The sequence below is a fragment of the Heloderma suspectum genome, chromosome 2 (assembly GCF_057233095.1).
Source record: "Heloderma suspectum isolate Gila_16-S chromosome 2, 16-S_ref, whole genome shotgun sequence".
NCBI lineage: Eukaryota > Metazoa > Chordata > Lepidosauria > Squamata > Helodermatidae > Heloderma > Heloderma suspectum.
This window is the reverse complement of record NC_139459.1, coordinates 215,985,851-216,004,783: the sequence shown is the minus strand read 5'-3', so window position 1 is coordinate 216,004,783 and position 18,933 is coordinate 215,985,851. Positions and strand designations below refer to the sequence as shown.

General features: G+C 50.2%; 2 protein-coding genes across 5 annotated transcripts; one reads left to right on the top strand and one right to left on the bottom strand.

Moving 5' to 3' along the window:
• The first annotated feature begins 409 nt into the window (after positions 1 to 409).
• DCXR (dicarbonyl and L-xylulose reductase) lies at positions 410 to 8,397 on the top strand. Of its 2 annotated transcripts, none has more exons than XM_084837863.1 (8): positions 410 to 662; positions 2,846 to 2,943; positions 4,207 to 4,361; positions 4,830 to 4,872; positions 5,169 to 5,268; positions 5,442 to 5,506; positions 5,994 to 6,111; positions 7,647 to 8,397. In XM_084837863.1, the coding sequence occupies exons 1-8, from the start codon at positions 614 to 616 to the stop codon at positions 7,748 to 7,750; spliced, it is 732 nt and encodes a 243-aa protein (XP_084693989.1). In that variant the 5' UTR covers positions 410 to 613; the 3' UTR covers positions 7,751 to 8,397. The 2 variants fall into 2 exon arrangements, with proteins under 2 accessions (XP_084693989.1, XP_084693990.1); XM_084837864.1 differs by having other exon boundaries at positions 446 to 662; positions 7,582 to 8,397.
• RAC3 (Rac family small GTPase 3) lies at positions 7,948 to 15,604 on the bottom strand. 3 transcript variants are annotated; one of them, XM_084837862.1, is made up of 7 exons: positions 15,478 to 15,604; positions 12,559 to 12,630; positions 10,421 to 10,538; positions 9,984 to 10,046; positions 9,493 to 9,652; positions 8,805 to 8,899; positions 7,948 to 8,083 (listed from the first exon to the last, which is right to left on the bottom strand). In XM_084837862.1, the coding sequence occupies exons 1-7, from the start codon at positions 15,510 to 15,512 to the stop codon at positions 8,078 to 8,080; spliced, it is 549 nt and encodes a 182-aa protein (XP_084693988.1). In that variant the 5' UTR covers positions 15,513 to 15,604; the 3' UTR covers positions 7,948 to 8,077. The 3 variants fall into 3 exon arrangements, with proteins under 3 accessions (XP_084693988.1, XP_084693987.1, XP_084693986.1); XM_084837861.1 differs by lacking the exon at positions 7,948 to 8,083 and having other exon boundaries at positions 8,628 to 8,899; XM_084837860.1 differs by lacking the exons at positions 7,948 to 8,083; positions 8,805 to 8,899 and having other exon boundaries at positions 9,319 to 9,652.
• Between the last annotated feature and the right edge of the window lie 3,329 nt (positions 15,605 to 18,933).

The following is an 18,933-nucleotide window of genomic DNA, read 5'->3' as shown; positions in this document are numbered from 1 at the left end:
AAAACACATCTACATTCAATTTCAGTTGAACGTTAGCATTTAGTTCGGAGGTAGTTGCTTGAAGAGACGATGGAGGTGGCAATATAGCAATGTAGAGATTACAACGGACTACATGGCAGGGTTGTCGCAAACCACTCTCAGTCCTCCCCACCTGCAAGAGGGGGATAATAACCTCTATCTATAAACTAATCTAGATAGATATACAGAGGGCTAAAATTGCTTTACTTTTCCGACGGGGGGTGGCGGGAATGCCACCCCAGGTACGACAAAATGCTGGATTTCTCCATTGTCTCCGTGGGATCAGCTGTGACATTTTCCTGGGTCACGAGAGAAAAAGATGGCGTCCAAAATAACCAAGAAGACCCGTCTTCAGACAAAGGAACGGTCAGTCTGCTACAGTTTTGTGTCTATTGTGGGCGGGGGAAGCGTGAAACTGGAGCAGAACCCTTCTTGCTGGGGACCCATTTTAAAGGAAGGAAGGCGGGGTCCCGTCTGACGGGCGGTTCGATTGGGGGAGGGGCGTGTCTGGGGGAGGGGCGCGTCCAGCGTTTCCTTGCCGCCTAGCTCCGTCCCCGAACGCGGACTCCGAACTTCAGCCTCTTCGCCGCGGGAGATGGGGCGCTTTTCGGGCCGCCGCGCGCTGGTGACCGGGGCGGGCAAAGGTACCGTCCCCGGACTGCGACCATATACCTTGAGGGTTCCAGGCGGGAAGTTGCGCCCTGTTCGCTCCTCTCTTCGGGCGCAGTCTTATGCATGTTTTGTTGTTGTTTTGCAGTCGTTCAGTCGTGTCCGACTCTCCGTGACCCCATGGGCCACAGCACGCCAGGCCTTCCTGTCCTCCACTCTCTCCCGCAGCGTGCTCAAGTCCATATTCATTGCATCCGTGATGCTATCTAGCCATCTCATCCTCTGCCGTCCCCTTCTCCTTTTGCCTTCAGTCTCCCAGCATCAGGGTCTTTTCCAGAGAGTTTTCTCTTCGCATTAGGTGGCCATAATATTTGAGCTTCAGCTTCACTATCTGTCCTTCCAATGAGCACTCTGGGTTGATTTCCTTTAGGATGGACTGATTTGACCTCCTTGCAGTCCAGGGGACTCGTAAGAGTCTTCTCCAGCACCACAGTTCGAAAGCATCGATTCTTCAGCGCTCAGCCTTCCTTATAGTCCAGCTCTCACAGCCATACGTTGCTACTGGGAAAACCATAGCTTTGATTATGCGGACCTTTGTCGGCAAGGTGATGTCTCTGCTTCTTACTATGCTGTCTAGGTTTGCCATAGCTTTCCTCCCAAGGAGCAAGCGTCTTTTAATTTCATGGCCACAGTCACTGTCTGCGGTGATCCTGGAGCCCAAGAAAGTAAAATCTGTCACTGCTTCCATTTCTTCCCCTTCTATATGCCAGGAAGTGATGGGGCCAGATGCCATGATCTTAGTTTTTTTAATGTTGAGTTTCAAACCAGCTTTTGCACTCTCCTCTTTCACCCTCAGCAAGAGGCTCTTTAGACCCTCTTCGCTTTCTGCCATTAGGGTGGTATCGTCTGCATATCGGAGGTTGTTGATAATTCTCCCAGCAATCTTAATTCCGACCTGTGATTCATCCAACCCGGCATTTCTCATAATGTACTCTGCATATAAGTTAAATAAGCAGGGTGACAATATGCAGCCTTGTCGTACTCCTTTCCCAATTTTGAACCACTCGGTTGTTCCATGTCTGGTTCTTACTGTTGCTTCTTGACCCTCGTACAGGTTTCTCAGGAGACAGGTAAGGTGGTCTGGTACTCCCATCACTTTAAGAATTTGCCACAGTTTGTTGTGATCCACACCATCAAAGGCTTTAGCGTAGTCAATGAAGCAGAAATAGACGTTTTTCTGGAATTCTCTTGCTTTCTCCATGATTCAGCGAGTGTTGGCGATTTGATCTCTAGTTCCTCTGCCTCTTCGAAACCCAGCTTGTACTTCCGGTAGTTCTTGGTTCGCATACTGCTGAAGCCTAGCTTGTAGGATTTTGAGCATCACCTTGCTGGCATGTGAAATGAGCGCAATTGTGCGGTAGTTTGAACACTCTTTGGCGTTGCCCTTCTTTGGGATTGGAATGTAAACTGACCTTTTCCAGTCTTGCAGCTATTGTTGAGTGTTCCAAATTTGTTGGCATATTGAATGCAGCACTTTAACAGCATCATCTTTTAGGATTTTAAATAGCTCAGCTGGAATACTGTCATCTCCGCTAGCTTTGTTGTTAGTAATGCTTCCTAAGGCCCACTTGACTTCACTCTCAAGGATGTCCGGCTCAAGTTCAGTGACCGCACTATCATGGCTATCAGGGACATTCAGATCTTTCCTGTATAGTTCTTCTGTGTATTCTTTCCACCTCTTCTTAATCTCATCTGCATTTGTTAGGTCCCTGCCTTCTTTGTCCTTTATCATGCCCGTCTTTGCACAAAACGTTCCCTTGAGATCTCTGATTTTCTTGAAGAGATCTCTAGTCTTTCCCATTCTATTGTTTTCCTCCATTTCTTTGCATTGTTCATTTAAGAAGGCCTTCTTGTCTCTCCTTGCTATTCTCTGGAACTCTGCATTCAGTTGGATATATCTTCCCCTTTCTCCCTTGCTTTTCGCTTCCCTTCTTTCCTCAGCTACTTGTAAAGCCTCATCAGACAGCCACTTGGCTTTCTTGCATTTCTTTTTCTTTGGGATGAATTTCGTTGCTGCCTCCTGAACAATGTTACGGACCTCCGTCCATAGTTCCTCAGAAATAAAGTCCTACGTGCTGGCTGGGGAATGCTGGGAATTGTAGGCTGTCTAAACACGCTTAGGATTGCGCCCTTAAGCGTCTTTCTGCTCCTTTTGTAGGGATCGGCCGGGCTGTGGCGGTAGCCCTGAGCCGTGAGGGGGCTCCGGTGGTGGCGCTGAGCCGGACCCAGGCGGATCTTGACAACTTGCACAAGGAGGTAGAGCTTCTTCTAGCTCACTCTCCACCTGCCTGTTAACCCTCTCTGACCTTTGTGGCCCTGGTCCCTCCTCCAGCTACCCCCCCCCCGGCTTTCCTAGAGGACAAGGCTATCTAGTCCTGACGAATCTATATTGCCTCCAGTATCCGAAGCAGTATGCCTCTGTATACCACTTGCTGGGGAACACAAGTGCAGGGGCGCTGTTGCAATCATGTCCTGCTGGTAGGCTTCCCAAAGGCTTCTGGTTGCCCATTCTGGGAACAGAACGTTGAACTAGATTGGCCTCTTCCATCCTGACGACCCAGATATCTCAGGGCTTCTTGTCTTTCTTCACTGGCAATACCCCAGTTCACACTCTTTTCACCTACAACTCCCATCACTCCTAGACAGCATAGCCAATGGTGAGTGATCATGGGAGTTGTAGGCCAAAATATCTGGAGGGCCACAAGTTGCCCACCCTGCTGCCTGTCCCTTGAAAGACACTCCAGCAAGTACCCCTTGATCTAAATATGTAGTCTTTCTTCTCTACTGCCTTCTGAAAATCTTGAACATGATTGCCAGACTGTTGAGATAGCTCCCAGTCAGATGTGGCCACAGATGCCAACATTCCCCCTCCCCCTGCAGCCTAACACACTTCCTGTGGCTTTAACAACTGTGTGACAAGCAGAAATGCAGCACTGGGTCCTCTCTTTTTCCCCAGCATAGAGATGCAGTGAAAAGTAAAGCTTCTGAGCATTATGCCTGCATTAAAGATACAGAAGCCTTGCCAGAATCACTCTGTCACAGAATTGCTATGACAGGAGAAGTCGCACCTAGCACAAGTTTGCCTTCTGTGCAACTCTTGGAATATTTTCACGCATGACACTAATAGTGTATTTCAGTCTCTCAGTCACCTTTTGTGTGATGTGCAATTATTATTAATGCAAGATACAAAATGAAAGAGAGCATTTCTGAAAACAAATGAAATTAAAAGATCTTACATTCTCATTACAGATGCAGGCCATGCAAAACACACCTTTGGGTTTGTGTTGAAGGAACAGGATCCCTTCCAGGGTGAAGATAGGCTCTAACAACCCTAGTCTTGAACCATCAGTCCCCAATAGGAGCCATATGTCCTCAACCTGTTCTCTGAAATTACACATGTCATCCTCATGAAATCTCCCTTTCATGTGCCTTGGAACTTAAGCCCTGGCATCCCTGTTTTCCTTGCCATCCTTCTAGCTTTACCACAATCTTTCCCTGACTTCTCTATTCTGTCTTCAGTGCCCTGGCATCCAGATGCTATGTGTAGACCTAGGAGACTGGGAAGCTACTGAGGCAGCCCTGAGCCAGGTGGGGGATATTGAACTGCTGGTGAATAATGCAGGTTTAGGATTGCTACAGCCATTCCTCGAGGTGACCAAGGAGGCCTTTGACAGGTAATCCCCAACACAGGTCTAAGGGCGGGGTCTTTGGTCAGTACCAGATAGCTAGGGGAAGGTATGACTAATTTTGGATTACAAGCTCCCAGATACCAAACGTGCCTTGTAGATTCTGATTCTCAGCCCCAGAGGCCTTTTGCATCCCATTTAGAAAGAGAAATGTAATCATATCTTGATCCTAGATTGATGTTTAAATTTTAACCTGTCTGAGCTTGCCAAAGAGAATAGCTGGATCATAGTGGCAAAAACCACATGCTCTTCCTCTCCCCTGGGAGTAGAAGAGGGCAAGCTCATATTTTATCTGCTTAAGTATTGCCATGGTAGTTATGCTGATAAGATACAGGGCGGGAGTCAGTTTGCAGATTACAGCTGCTGCCCCTGCTTCCTTTGGGCCCTACGAGGCATCCCAAATTGTTTGTTGTCTGCTTTATTTGGCATATTTAATCTGACTTTAATTTTATGTAGGTCTTTCAGTGTCAACGTTCGGGCCGCGTTGCATGTTTCTCAGGTGAGAAGAAGTCTGTGTAGTATTGGGAGGGCAACGTTCATTCCTGAGCAGCAGAGAGGCAGTCAAGCCAAAAGCATCCATTCGTGACTGGTCTGGCATTCTGGCCTCCATCCAATTTAAGGAAGTGATAGTGACCACTCCATCCTATGTGCATCTACTCAGAAGCAAACACCGAGTTCAGTGGGATTTATTCCTACCTCATTGTTGCCCTTTTTTAGACTTAGACCCATTGCTGGCAGCCCAGGTTAAACTCCAACCTATAATGCCCACCACCTTTCTGATGTCATACATTTCAGATTGTTGCTCGGAAGATGATTGCCAGGGGTGTGCCAGGTGCAATCGTGAATGTCTCCAGTCAGGCTTCTCAGCGGGCTTTGCCTGATCACACAGTTTACTGTGAGTATAACTGCCAAGATTTTTTCTGCTGCCCTTTCCACTGGAACACAGAAGCAATTTTCAGATGGATTGCAGTGAAAGTGTTGCCTCAGCCATGCTCATTCAACGTGAGAATGACGGGGGGAGGAAGAGCAGACAGCAACTTTATACACTAGTTTCTTGTCTTATTGAAGGTTCAACCAAGAGCGCCTTGGACATGCTGACAAAGACAATGGCTCTGGAGCTGGGTCCCCATAGGGTAAGAACGTACGACTGGTGAATTAGGTGGACACCTGGAGGAGGAAAGGCCTTGTCTATGATGAGCGTAGGGCAGGCAGAGTATACAAAGTAAAATAATAGTGGAAGCACAGTATATAACTTCATCTAGGCCAGCCTTCCTCAACTTGGTGCCCTCCAGATGTTTTGGACTACAACTCCCATCAGGCCCACCCAGCATGACACATGGTTGGGAATGAATGGAGCTGTAGTCCAAAGCATTTGGAGGGCACCCGATTGGGGAATGCTGACCTAGACCAAAGAGATAAACTGAATTGGATCCTTCTTCAGGAGTATGCAGGTGGAGTAAGCCACATACCTCCCTACAGGCCAATGGGAAGGGAACACTCTGGCTGTTTACAGACAACAGTGGGTGGAGAATGAAGCATTAAAGCCAGAGCAGGTAATCTGCTGTCATGCATCCGCCGATCCTCCAGTCATTCTCTACTGCTCTGTGTTTGCTTTTCAAGATTCGGGTAAACAGTGTGAACCCCACTGTGGTCATGACTAACATGGGACGTCTGAACTGGACTGATCCCCAGAAAGCTGGACCGATGATTAGCCGCATCCCCTTGGGGAAATTTGCAGGTAACTTGGAGCACAGGTTCTCAGCACTAGAGGGCAAGAGGGGGCCTCTGTAGACTTAGAAACCAGGCAGAAGGTGAGCTCAATTTTCCATAGCAGCCTGCTTTGAATAACATGCAGCAGGGCTGAGGGAGGCCAAAACAGTGGCTGCTGTTACGAGTCTGGCACCTGGAATGGATGAGACCCAGACCGAAGCCTCTGCTTCCCCAACCTAGCTCTGCCTCTGCTGGTGGGCAGTGAAGGGGGCCACATCTCTGAAACTGAGAGATGGAAACCCAGCCCTCTTTCCTTCCTATGCCTCCACCATTCCAGGTCATGGCAACTGGGCATCCCTCCAGGGACAGGCAAAACTGCTATGTTCCCTTTTCCTGACAAGCTTAATTAACACATGCAGTAGCTGGGGTGGTGGTGCAATTCTCATGTAGGGGCTGTTCTGCCTGAGTTCTCAGGTAGGGGATTGTGTGAAAGCACCCTCATGTGAAAATCACACCGATCATGAAAAATGTGAAGGGGGGAACCCCTCATGTGGGCGCTCAGTGTGAGGACTGCATTGCCTCCCTGCCCCATATGTGAACAGCCAACCGACTCCAGCTAGCAGCTGCCAAAGAGAGTGATCCTAGAGATGGGTTAGAGCTGATCAGGGAGGGCCAGTATGGGAAAGACAGACTTGTTTAGAGAGTGGGGAGTTTTTTCCCACCTGTGCAAGGCCTGGAGGCTTATGGGAGGGGCCATACCTCAGTGTGATGGAGCACAGCACTGGTGCAAACTCCCGCGGCCTGAGGCAGGAAAACACCCCCCCCCCCGGGTCTGTCTCCCCTCCCTCTGTCCCCCTCCTGCCCTGCCTGTCTCCTTCCTTTCCCCACCCACCCGCTCTGTCTCCCTCCTACCCCACTCCCTACCCTCCTACTGTGCTGCCACTGCCACTGCCCACTCTGCAGGGTGGCTGAGCTCTCTTGGCCTCAGAGTCAGGCATTATGGGAGGGAGTGTCCCAGAAGATTGCCTGTACTGTGGGCAATCTCCAGGGAAGGACCCCTCAGAACCAGGCATTTGGGCATGGGCGCCTCTCTGAAGAGCCACACCAGCCACTTTTCTGGCTGACATGGCTCTTCAGAGAGCTCAGCCACCCGCCAGCTCACTCTGAGGGGGTCTGCAGAATAGGCAGTGGCAGTGGGGAGACACAGCAGGAGAAAGGGAGGGAGCAGCAGATCCGTGTGGGGTGGGGAAGCATGCAGTTTGCTGCTCCACTGCCTGAGGCAGGGGCTCCACCCCACCTCATGGGAGGGTCGGCCCTCATAGAGCACCTGGTTTGCACGCAGAAGGTCTCAGGTTCAATCCCAGCGTCTCCAGGTAGGGCTAGGAAGGAATCCTGCCTGAAACCCTGGAGAGCCATGACTGCCAGTCAGTGTCAACAATACTGGGCTTAGATGGACCAAAGGGCCGACGCAGTATAAGGCAGCTCCCTCTGTTTCTAGGATTCCACTGCCACGACTGCCTCCGGGCTCTCCTTCAGCTGTGTCTGGTGACTCTGTCCTTACAGAGGTGGACGATGTGGTGAATGGCATCCTCTTCCTGCTGAGCGACCAGAGCAACATGACAACAGGCGCCATGCTGCCCATTGATGGGGGATTCCTTGCCTGTTAAAACCATGGCATCAGCTTGAGTCTCTGTGGGCATGGATCCCTCCCCTGTGTGACCTCGCCTGTTTGGTCATCCTGAACATACCGGACAGCCAAGGAATGAGATACAGTAGGAAGAGACATTCCATTACTAGGATCCGAGAGGAGGAGGAAGAGATGTCTTGCCTTCTGCTGCTGTCCCTGAACAAACCATGCCTGCTTACTTATGGAGAAATGTTTATTGTATAAAATAAGAGGTGTTCAGCTCATCACTCTACACGATGATTAAAAACTGGACCCGTCTCCATCCCAACCCCTCCAAAGCTCTCCCTGCTGCATCCCCCCCAGTCCATCACTCCTGACAAAAGGAAGGAGTCAGCCATCACCCTCCCACCTGCATCCTTTATTATTATTATTATTATTATTATTATTAATTACATCTTTCAGAATGGTTCCTGCCATGTGGCCCTGTTCTGGCCGGGCTGGACAAGGTAGAGAGACCTTCCGCCTCTTCCCCATCTTTAGGAGAGTTGATGGTCAGTCAACCAGCCCAGGAGCAGCACACAGGCTGATGCCCTGAAAGGCAAAGGCAGCTTTGGATGGCACAGAGCTGCACTGATCATTGAGCTTAGCTAGTGTCTCACACAATAAAGCACTGACGGCTAGTTCTTCAACCTGTGTCCCATTTTGTCCTTCCTGCCCCAACTGGGGTTCTTTATCTGCTCCCACCACAATGCTCTAGCACCAATAGAAGTAAGAAAGGGCTGGTCTTTCCACTCACGCATTACCCCCTGGCATGGAGTCATGGGGAGTATGCTCCTCCCACTGCTCCGCCCCTGGGGGTGGGACAGCATCAAGCTCCTCCTCCTCCCATGCGGCCCTTTTACATCGACACAGACGTTAAATCAAAGAGACATTTAAAAAACACTGACTTCGTACATGATGAAGGGCCCCGCCACTCCCATTGCGGGAACACCCAGCGAACGCTCCCTCCTTGCACACGCAAGGAGGAGACACCCATAACATGCTGAACTCAGATGCCCTTAGAACACAGTGCACTTCTTGCCAGGCTTCTTCACTGGTGGGGGACACAGCACAGCACGGATGGCTTCGTCGAAGACAGTCTTGAGGCCTCGCTGTGTAAGGGCGGAGCATTCAAGGTACTTCACTGAACCTGCAGGCATTGACGAGAGGGTACAGCTTACTAAGGAGTTGCAATTTCTCTCCTTCACTCTCACATCCTGGAACCTTATTAATTGCATCTTTAAAAAGTAGCAAGGCACTAGTGCTCATGGACAAGGAAAGATGGAAGCCATAGAAGCTGATTATTCTAACTACAGTTTACAGCTCCTTCCTCTAGCTCGGAGGCACTGAACCTCTTTCAGCCTGAGGGCTGAATTTAGTTTAGGTCCTAAATTTTAAGCAAAGCTTTTGGGGTCTGTATTCCAGGGGTGGGTGGGTGGGGCAGAAGGCAAAAGGGAGTGGGCCAAAATACCAAGAATACCAGCATATTTTAGCTTGAAGCTCTTAATTGCCAGTAACTAAACCTTAAGAGAGGCATTTCAACCTTTTTGAATAGGGAATGGGGTGGAGTGCAAAAGCCAGGAAAACACCAAACAATTGGCAGTCAGGGAAAGAGGGTGGGGCTGAGGGAAGGGGCGTGGCCATCTGAGGAAACCCAGAAGGCCAGATTGGGACCCCAGGTGGGCTGGATTGTATGGCCCCAAGGTCCAACGCCCCTCGCTCTAGCCTGTTTCCAAGACTCACCGATCTCTCTGGCCATGGCTAGGCCTTGTGGGTAGGTAATGGGAGCCAGTTTCTTGTCACGCAGCCTCTCAATGGTGTCCTTGTCATCCCTCAGATCGAGCTTGGTGCCCACCAAGATGATTGGTGTGTTGGGGCAGTGATGTCGGACCTCTGGGTACCACTAAAAATGAGAGTGACGCGTGAGTGAATCCCCTTGACTGCTGACTTCGGGAGTTAGCACAGTAAAAGACAAAGAGTACCAGGGCCAAATGGCCATTTCTGTCTCTCCCTGACCAAAGCTGAGAGATGTCCTCAGAAAGGGGGACCAATTGTGCTCCACTGTAAGCTCCCCACTGGCTTTCATGATCTTTTATCCTGTTCTGGAGGTATCACTTGTCTGCTTTGGCTTAGCAAGGAGGAGAACACACCCTCTGCCAATTTCCCCAAGGCTGCTACTAACAGGCCCGCCCTGCACAATCATTTCCCCATGCGTATGAGAGAAAGCATAGTACCTTGGCTCGGACGTTTTCAAAGGAAGCTGGGCTCACCAGTGAGAAACAGATCAGGAAAACATCCTGCAGAGATACAAACAGTTGCCTTCCTATGAAATGGTCAGGATAGCAAACTCTCTCATGCAGCCTTCATTTTTGCCCCAACCCCTACTCTGGCCACTCTGGCCTGTTGTATCCCAATTCCACCCTCTCCTAACCCAGTCCCTCCTCCAGAATACCAGATTTTTACACAAAGGAGATGCAATATAGGCTTAACTTCTATTACATTGGCTGAAGATTTGCATCATGGGCTTGGTTCAGACTTGGTTGTTGCGAAACGCGATGTATTTGGTGCAGAATTTATAGCAGCACTGCCTGTTGTGGTATGCAGGAATTTGGGGCAGGGATGCAATCCAACTCCACTTGTGAGGTATGCAGGGGACAACCTCCACACTTACCGTCTGTGGGTAGGAAAGAGGTCGCAGTCTGTCATAGTCTTCTTGACCTGCTGTGTCCCATAGACCCAGATTAACTGGCTTTCCATCTACCATGACGTTGGCAGAATAATTATCAAACCTGGAGGGAAAATGTTCTTGTCAGCAACAGATAAATCCCCCCTCCCCCTGCTGCCCATCAAATACTGCATTCTTAAGATCACTTAATTTCATCCTAGATTAATTATGCTAGAATAATTCCCATTCCCTAACTCTCCTTTCTCAACCAGTTAACTATTCACTACTCTGCATTTTAATTAGGGTGTTTTCTCAATCACTAGCTTATTTAACCCACAACACGCTTTTGTTCTATACATGTGTAAAGTGTAGTAAAATCATGGTATTCCCCGCTACATTTATTCAAAATACTCTTGAAATACTTACATTGCTTCCACGCTAGCCCCTTTCGTTTTCTCACATATTTTTCTTTTTTTTGTTTTTTCTACAGTGAAATAGCAGTATTTCACTATAAAAAAGCAAAATAATTTGGGGGGAAGAGGAACTTCTTACTTAAAGTCACACTCTGGAGAAATGGACAATTAAGGGTGCAATCCTATGCATGTTTAGACAGAAAAACATCTGGGGAATGCTGGGAGGTGTAGGGCCTTTTTCTGTCTAAACATGCATAGGATTGCACCGGAAGGACTATTCAAGGGGCAATTAACAGGCTGTTCATCAGTAAACTCACTGCAAAACCAATAAAAGCATAAAATCCAGAAGCAGGAAACTGTTGATCAGTGTTGGAAGAGACATTTGCTGAACAGGACTTAGTAAATGTTATAGAATGATCTTGGCCATGGGTACTGCTGGACAACATGAGGGGTATATTAAAAGCTGTGTTGAACCTGTTTTAATTCTGCTTCCAAGTGATTGCAGAAAAACAATGCCTCAGCAGTGCTAAAAGGCTCTACTGTAGAAGCAACCCTAGTTAATCTGTGTATTACATTCCAATAAGTTATGCAAGAGCATTCATGTGTGGACACATAAAAGAACCTAAAAATCAACACTTTCTCTGCATGGACTCTCTGGGCAAAAACGTATGTAACTAGTCTGAATCTTGTGAACGTTTTCCATAGTGAAATTATGTTTAGGTGCAATTCAGGAGGATTCCTGGACCTAACTCAGCCAGGGCTATTCGACGCAGTAACATCCCAAATTGAAAATACAGTGTATGAAATAGCATGCAATCCCCACATAGATAATCTTCTGCAACAATTACACAAGTAGTTTTTTGCTGTGTGTGAACACACACTGGGGAACAATAGGCAATCTTGATTTCCCAGTGGTTGTACTTATCGAATATACTATTTCTCAGTGTAGGAATTTGTCACCGCTTAAGTATCCCAGGCAGAGCAATCCTATGGCTTCTCAGAAGCCGTACGGATGGTATCAATTCTACCCGCCTCCCCCCGAGGCTACACAAAGTGGGCATTATCCAATGGGGCGCTGCGCCCCTGCCAATTCCCTTGCGCCCTGCTGATTCCTTTCCACAAGTGGGACCCACCACTTGCGCAATGGAGACTTGGCACTCCCAGGAGCAAGCGCTAAGGGAGCTCCACCGACCAGCCCCAATCCAGAAAGGAGTGTTTTTGCTCATTTCAGGGCTTCCTCTAGGAAGCCTTCTATCTCCATTGCACAAGTGGTGGGTTCTGCTGTGGAACCTAACTGGTGAGAGCATAACAGAATTGGCAGCGGTGCAGCATCTCAATGGATGCTGTTCATAGCTACAACCCCAGGGGCAGGAATCAGCGTGTGGGTTCTTCCACCCCCATCCTTCGCAGCCACCGCAGAAAGCCCTGGGGTGGATTGCCTTAAGTCAGCTAGATGGACTGAGAGGTTTGTCTAGCTGTATAAAACAGAGGAACAGGAGGCTGTAAAAGCCTCCTCCTCCTTCTTGCTCTGCCTTGCTCTTACCGGCAGTACTGTGGAAAGACAGAGGGCTCTGAGATCTATCACGTGTCAATCCTTTCAAAACCTAGAATCTCAAAATCATTCAAAACCTAGAATCTCAAAAGCCCAGTGTTACAAAACACAGTGCCTTTACATGCATGTTACCCCATAATTATGTAGCGGAACCTGTGTCTTGATCACCCAATACTTACACGGTGGGGATGTACTCTCCAGGGAAGGCATTTGTCGTGTAGCTGATCAACAGACAGGTCTTCCCCACAGCCCTGAGAAAATGAAAGCAGAGCCACAAACACTGACACAGTAGGATGGTAGGGGGAGGTGGGGCTTGGAGGAGAAAAACATGCCATGCTGCCCCAAATCCCAGGTCACTGGATCAGGTCTAGATTTCTATGTACATGTGATGTCCCCGACACACCCAAATGTCTTCCATTAATTACTTTATTCATTGATCTTTGGAGAAGGAAGCACACTTTGTCAAGCTTCTTCCAACACAGCCTTAGTCTAGGCTCATAATAAATCCAAGTGAAAAATTACTGGTTAGACTACCACCGCACAATCAGGTTAAAAAGTGAGAGGACAGGAATAAATGAAAGAGTTTATTCAAGTTCTGAATTATTAGGCAGAAGAATGTCTTATTGTTCACTACATTAGTCCTACAAGCCAGCATGCACCCTTACTTTCTGCACACCAGTGTTTCTCTTGCTTTGTCCAGGAAGAGCCAATCACTTAACCAGCCAGCACCAAAACTATAGGCAAGGATGGCAATTTTGCCCATGTGATCACAGGAAAAGGGGGTGTTTGGAGTAGATACCAGCAGGAGAAAAGAGTGACATACTCCCTAGATGAGAATACTTGACACAACTGTTTGGAAGGTAGCAAATGTACTGCTCCCTGTTCTTTTTGTGCAACACATAGAAAAAAGATGCTTCTGATACTATTTCCACAAACCAATTACCTTAAGATCAGCACTAGTATCTCTTATTGGCAAACCAAAGTATGGAGAGGGGGGCCCATACCTTGTACTCAGCATTTCTTTGCCATGTGTTGGACATGTTCCTTGCATGCCCCACTTCTGATTCCTAACCATTTTTCCACCTCATTGAGTATGGGTTTGAGATTTAACTTAGCTCTTCTTTGATCAAAGGTCTAGACAGACTGGATGAAAGACCCAGTCTCAACCTTTTTAGAATTCTGTATGCTGAGTGTAATAGAAAATCTAATGCCTTGTTAATCATGTGTCATTTATATACTATTTTTGATTATTTAAAGCAGGGATGTGGCACCTCCAGCCTGCATGCCTAATCTGGCCCGTGGAGGTTCTGCATTCAGTGGTGCCTCCATGGGTTCTTCCAGGGGGCGGGGCTTGGCCCAGCTGTTATGTCTGAACTGAGATAACAATTGGGGATTCCCATTCCCAGTGGGGCCACACCCACCGACATCATCAGGTCTGCAGAGGCCTTGTGGGGGGCCATTCATCCCCCACACTATTTTTGTCCTGTACCCCGATTCAAAGTGATTCACCTACATTAGCTCCATAATCCTAACAACCACTGCTGCAAGGTAAATCAGTGTTACTACAGGGCCAGGGAACTTGAAGCTGAGAGAATGGGGCAATGGGAGGTGGATTTGCAAGGCCACAAATCGGCATGGGTAGACAGGCAAAGGAGAACAGATGTCTGGCACAGAATAGATGGGAGTGTGTTGTGTGCTCAGAACCAGATCCTCTGCACTGAAGGACCATCACCTAGGGTCACCCACTGAGTTCATTGCCAAGGTGATACTTGAACCTTAGCTCACTCTCTGGATTGATAACATTTGCATTGCATCCTTCTTCCAAGTAGCTGTGGAGCCAGACATGGAATTATCCCCTTCCCCCCTCATAATAATTCTATGGGGCAGGTTAGGCTGAGACACAGCGACTGGGCCAAGGCCACCCAGAGAGCTTCACAAGCAGGGATTTCAACCCAGGACTGCCTGCTCCAAGTCTAAATCACTGTCATCTACAGCGCACCCCATTCTGTAGCCACAACACCAAGCGACTTTCTCAAATTCACCCTCCAACAGAATTAATTTGGTCCAAGAGTCCTTTGCTGCTCCATTTGATGTGGCTAGAAACAATCCCCGGTTTATTCTCATCTCCCCGGCACCCGGCACCCACCCGTGTCAGCTCGCCAAGCTACTCTTTCACACATCCTCCTCGGTGGAGGTGGCGCTTGACCGCCCCACAGCTAGAGAAGCCCGGTACTTGAAGAAAGAGCCACGGCTCAGTTTTTGAGTCAGTAGGGCACGGCATTTGAGATCAGGGCTTCCATTCTCTCCCAGAGTCAGGCATCCGCCGAACTGGCTTTCTTCCCCACCGCTCTGGAAGCAACGTGGACCACCTAACCTTCGAACTCACACGAGGAAGCGCATCTCTCCCAACTCTCTGCTACCATGGCGGTGATGGTCTTTGGGGAGGAGGGCTCGAGATCGGACCACAACACCAGCAGCCGCCCGGGCTCTCCTAGGGGGCACGGAATTTGGGGAAGGGCGAGGGAGGCGACCCACTCGTCTCCTAAAGACCCCTCAAACCACACGGCGAAGCTAAAAGGGGACCACGAAGACACGGAGAGGGGCAGATAAGCGGGAGGCGGGCGCGGGGGGGGGGCGCTGAGATGGAAGCCCTCCCTTGAGACTGCAGCAGACGGGCGCGGGGGGCCGTGCTGGGAAGCAGAAGAATAGAGAGAGGGGCAGCTACGATCGGGGCCCGAAAGGGAATGGTGGGGGGATGGCGTGGCTGGGGCAACAATAGGTGGAGGGCGGGGGAGACCAGACGCCTGCCACGAGATAGATGGGCGTGTGCTCAGACCCTCTGTGCTGAAGGAACCGAGCCCCCTCCCCGCTCCCCACTGATCCGCCGGGACCGGGGGCGCGCTGTGCAAGCGGGAAATGCACCGTCCCTTTCTGCTGAGGCGGCGCTGGCGGCATTCATGCTCTCCCCGCCGAGCCCCACCCTTGCCTTGCCCGGCGGGCGGGCGGCACATGGTCCGGTGCCTGGGCCGAGCGCCAGCCTCGCCCTCCTCCTCCCGCACTGCCCCCCGACGGCGCCCTCCCCTGCCGGCGCCGCTCACCCGTCTCCCACGACCACACACTTGATGGCCTGCATCTGCCCCGGGAGCGAGGTGGGCGGCGGCGGCGGCGGCGCCGGGCTCGGTGCCTTCTCCTTCCTTGGCGAGGTTTGCCGCCCGCAGCCGCAGTGAGCGAGAGCGACACGGAGCGCGCGAGCCAGCCAGCCAGCCAGCGGGAGCGAGAGACCCGGAGCCGGGCGGGGCCGGGGGGAGGGGATAGGAGGAGGGCGGAGCCGGAGCCGCTCTCGGGAGGCGAGGCGAGGCGAGGCGAGCGGGAGGACGCCGCGCAGGGGAGGCGCCCGGCAGGGTCGCCCCAGGCTCTGCGGCCCCAGCCCGGGAGCAACCAGCGGGAGCTTAGCGACTAGCGCGCGCGCTGGCGCTGGCGCAGCCCCAGAGGCGGGGAGGGCGAGGCGGGCCCTTTGTGTCCCTCCAGGGCCGAGGCTTGCCAGCGCAGCCTGGCGGGAAGAGCCGGGGGGCGCCTGGCGTCTTAGCCGCCTGCGCAAGGAGCCCCTTCTCGTCCGGCGCGGCCGGCGGGAGGGCCACTGTGCTTGCAAGCGGGCGGCTACGACAGCACGCAGGGGGGCGCTTTTCTTTGTATAGGGGTGTAATGTCAGGCAGAGCTTCATCGGGGGAGTTTCCGCCTGTCGTGCGGCCATAACTGACACGGGTGGGGGTGTAGCGGCATAACCCTGTGGTGATTGTCAACAGCGGCTGTGGAGGGGGTGCAGAAGCTCAGGCCGGGGCTTCTTGATGTGGCCCATCTGGGGTCCTGATCTGGCCCTCCAGGGTTCCCCAGATGGCCACGCTCCTTCACTTCCCGGACCCCCCATCGTTGGGTGGTTTCCTGGCTTTGCGGGAGCTTTTCCTCCTAAAAGGTCGACAAGCCTCTCCTAAGGCTTCGCTGGCAGTAAGAGCTTTAAGCTACAATATGCTGGTGCTTGGAGCCCTGCCCATTTTGCCTTTGGCTTCACCCACCACTGGAAAGCATCGCCCCCCCCCCTCCAAAATTGAATTTAGCCCTTGGCCTGAAAGAGGTTCAACCCCCCTGCCCTATGGCTGTGGTCAACAACTAGCTGTACAGAGAGCTACTGTATGGGGCTTTTGTAGAATGGAATGGAAGGTGCTAGTATTAGGGGAATAGGGGTGGCTTAGTGGTTAAGATGCTGAACTGCAGACCGGCAGGACAGCAGTTCGAGACCCGAGTGCCGCGTGACGGAGTGAGCTCCCGTCTTCAGTCCCAGCTCCTGCCAACCTAGCAGTTCGAAAGCAAGAAATTGCAAGTAGATAAATAGGTACCGCCTCGGCGGGAAAGGTAACAGCGTTCCGTGCACCTCGGTGTTCAGTCATGCCAGCCACATGACCACGGAAGCGTCTTTGGACAGCGCTGGCTCTTCGGCTTAGAAACGGGGATGAGCACCGCACCCTAGAGTCGGACACGACTGGTTGGGGACACCTTTTAGTATTAGGGGACACTGTGGCTCAGTGGTGGAGCACCTGCTTTGCATGCAGAATGTCCCAGGTTCAATCTGCAGCATCTCCAGGTAGGGCTGGAAAAACTCCTGCCTGAAACCCTGGAGAGCTGCTGCTGCCAGCCAGTGTCAGCAATTCTGGACCAAATGGAACAATGGTCTGACAGGCATAAGGCAGCTTCCTATGTTCCTATCCCTGCCCACCAAAGTGGGCTAACAAGCCCCATTACTGCAGCCGCCAGTCTTCCAAAGCATCCCTCTTGCCTCTGGGGTGGCATACTTGGACCTGGAACCTCCAGGTGGTTGATCCCTCACCTGTGGGTTGGTGAGGGGTCTGAAGCCTTTGTGCTCTAAGCAATAGCATATTGGGGGTTGGTTAAAAGCTTGGATACAGAAATTGTAAGGGTAAAAGATCGTCAAATGAAGAGCCTGGTAGAGGCAGCTGTCAGACTGGCATAAAGAATCACTTGTCCCTTTCCTTGCTCTGGAGGCCAATTCTTCTCCGGAGGCAAGCATGCTTCTCAACACAAGGAACTGCCAACACCCATTTCCATCTTCCCAATTGGTTCTGCCTACTTGGCTGGAAGAGGAACAGACACACCAGAACAAAGTTGTTGCCAGCCCTTGAAGATGCATTCACCAGTCCTGCTAAGTGAGCCTGAGAATTTCTAGAAAACCTTTTTATTGCTTATGTTTATCTCAAGCGCCATCAAACACCACGTTCTGGCATTCTCAGGGACTGGGTGTTGGGAGTTATGGGTGGCTTCGGGACTGGATTATAGTTGGTGCTTGCTGCAGGTAGCATATGTGGAGGTGTGCTTTTACTGTTCTTAGCTATGAAACTCCTTTTGGAAGTTGTGGTTCAGGAGTCTGAGTCCTGAAGCCGGTATTATTCTTTCCATAGCAGGTTGGGCCGTGACCTAAAAGAGACTGGGATTCAAAGCCAACTACAACTGTGTGGCTTTCGGCAAGTAATTATCTCTCACCAGGGGCATCTCTCTCTCCCAGCATGTTATTATATTTCCTGCCAATGGACTAGTTCTAAGCACTGAGTGTTTATTCTAAACAATTAAGTAGCCTAAGTACCAGCTATGCATGTACAATCCCTTTTCTTAATTTAAAAATAGTGACCTGCATTGATAACATTGCTGTAACCTCACAAACTTAACTGCATAAAAAATGAAGCCACAGCAAATGCTCTTATTAGACTGTTGGGTTGTTGCTGTTATTCTGGGAATTTAATTTTGAATGCATCCAGGAATGGACCTATTAAACCTTTCCCTCAATTCTGAAATCTCTTTTCGCCCCCTCATCCTTTTGTCCCTCTGTTGGGGGGCGGGGGTTAGTTCCCTCTCTGTAAAATAGAAATGACTATAGTCACATTGTTGCAAGACCCAACATTGCCTGGCTACTTAACCTCCTTCAAACCATTTCAGTTTTCAGCATGCCAATATGAGGAACTTTCACTTCTGATTTGTAAGGCTTTTGCATTTCCCACAGCAATTTCAAAAGTACTGGTTAGGAAATATGTTTGATTTAAAAAATTGCTCTTCTCTGTTTTCTGTCACACAACAGCAACATAAAGATGTGTTCACAGTGCGACAGACAGGCTCAAGGACACTTTTAGTGTCCTGTGTAAAACTCACACATTACAGAAACCTCAAATTGGCACTGACATTTAGTAAAATACCTGGTGTAAGCAAGACTTGGTTGGTGAGGTAAAAACATGTGCTAGTGATTATGGATGCTGATTTGCTGCCCTTTTCTATTAGCTCCCCAAAGTGTAGGACAAGCTTAAGAGGGAACAAATTTCGGCTTCCCCATAGAATCAGTCAAATCCCATTAAGCATCAAGGCAGAGATATTTTTTTAATGAGCCTGATAAAACCAGAACCCTGCGGCCCTCTCTACATGTGTGGGGGCATAGAGGTGTCCTTGCCATTGGGCAGTGGGTTGCAGGGCACTGATTCTTCCAGACAGGCGTGAGCAAA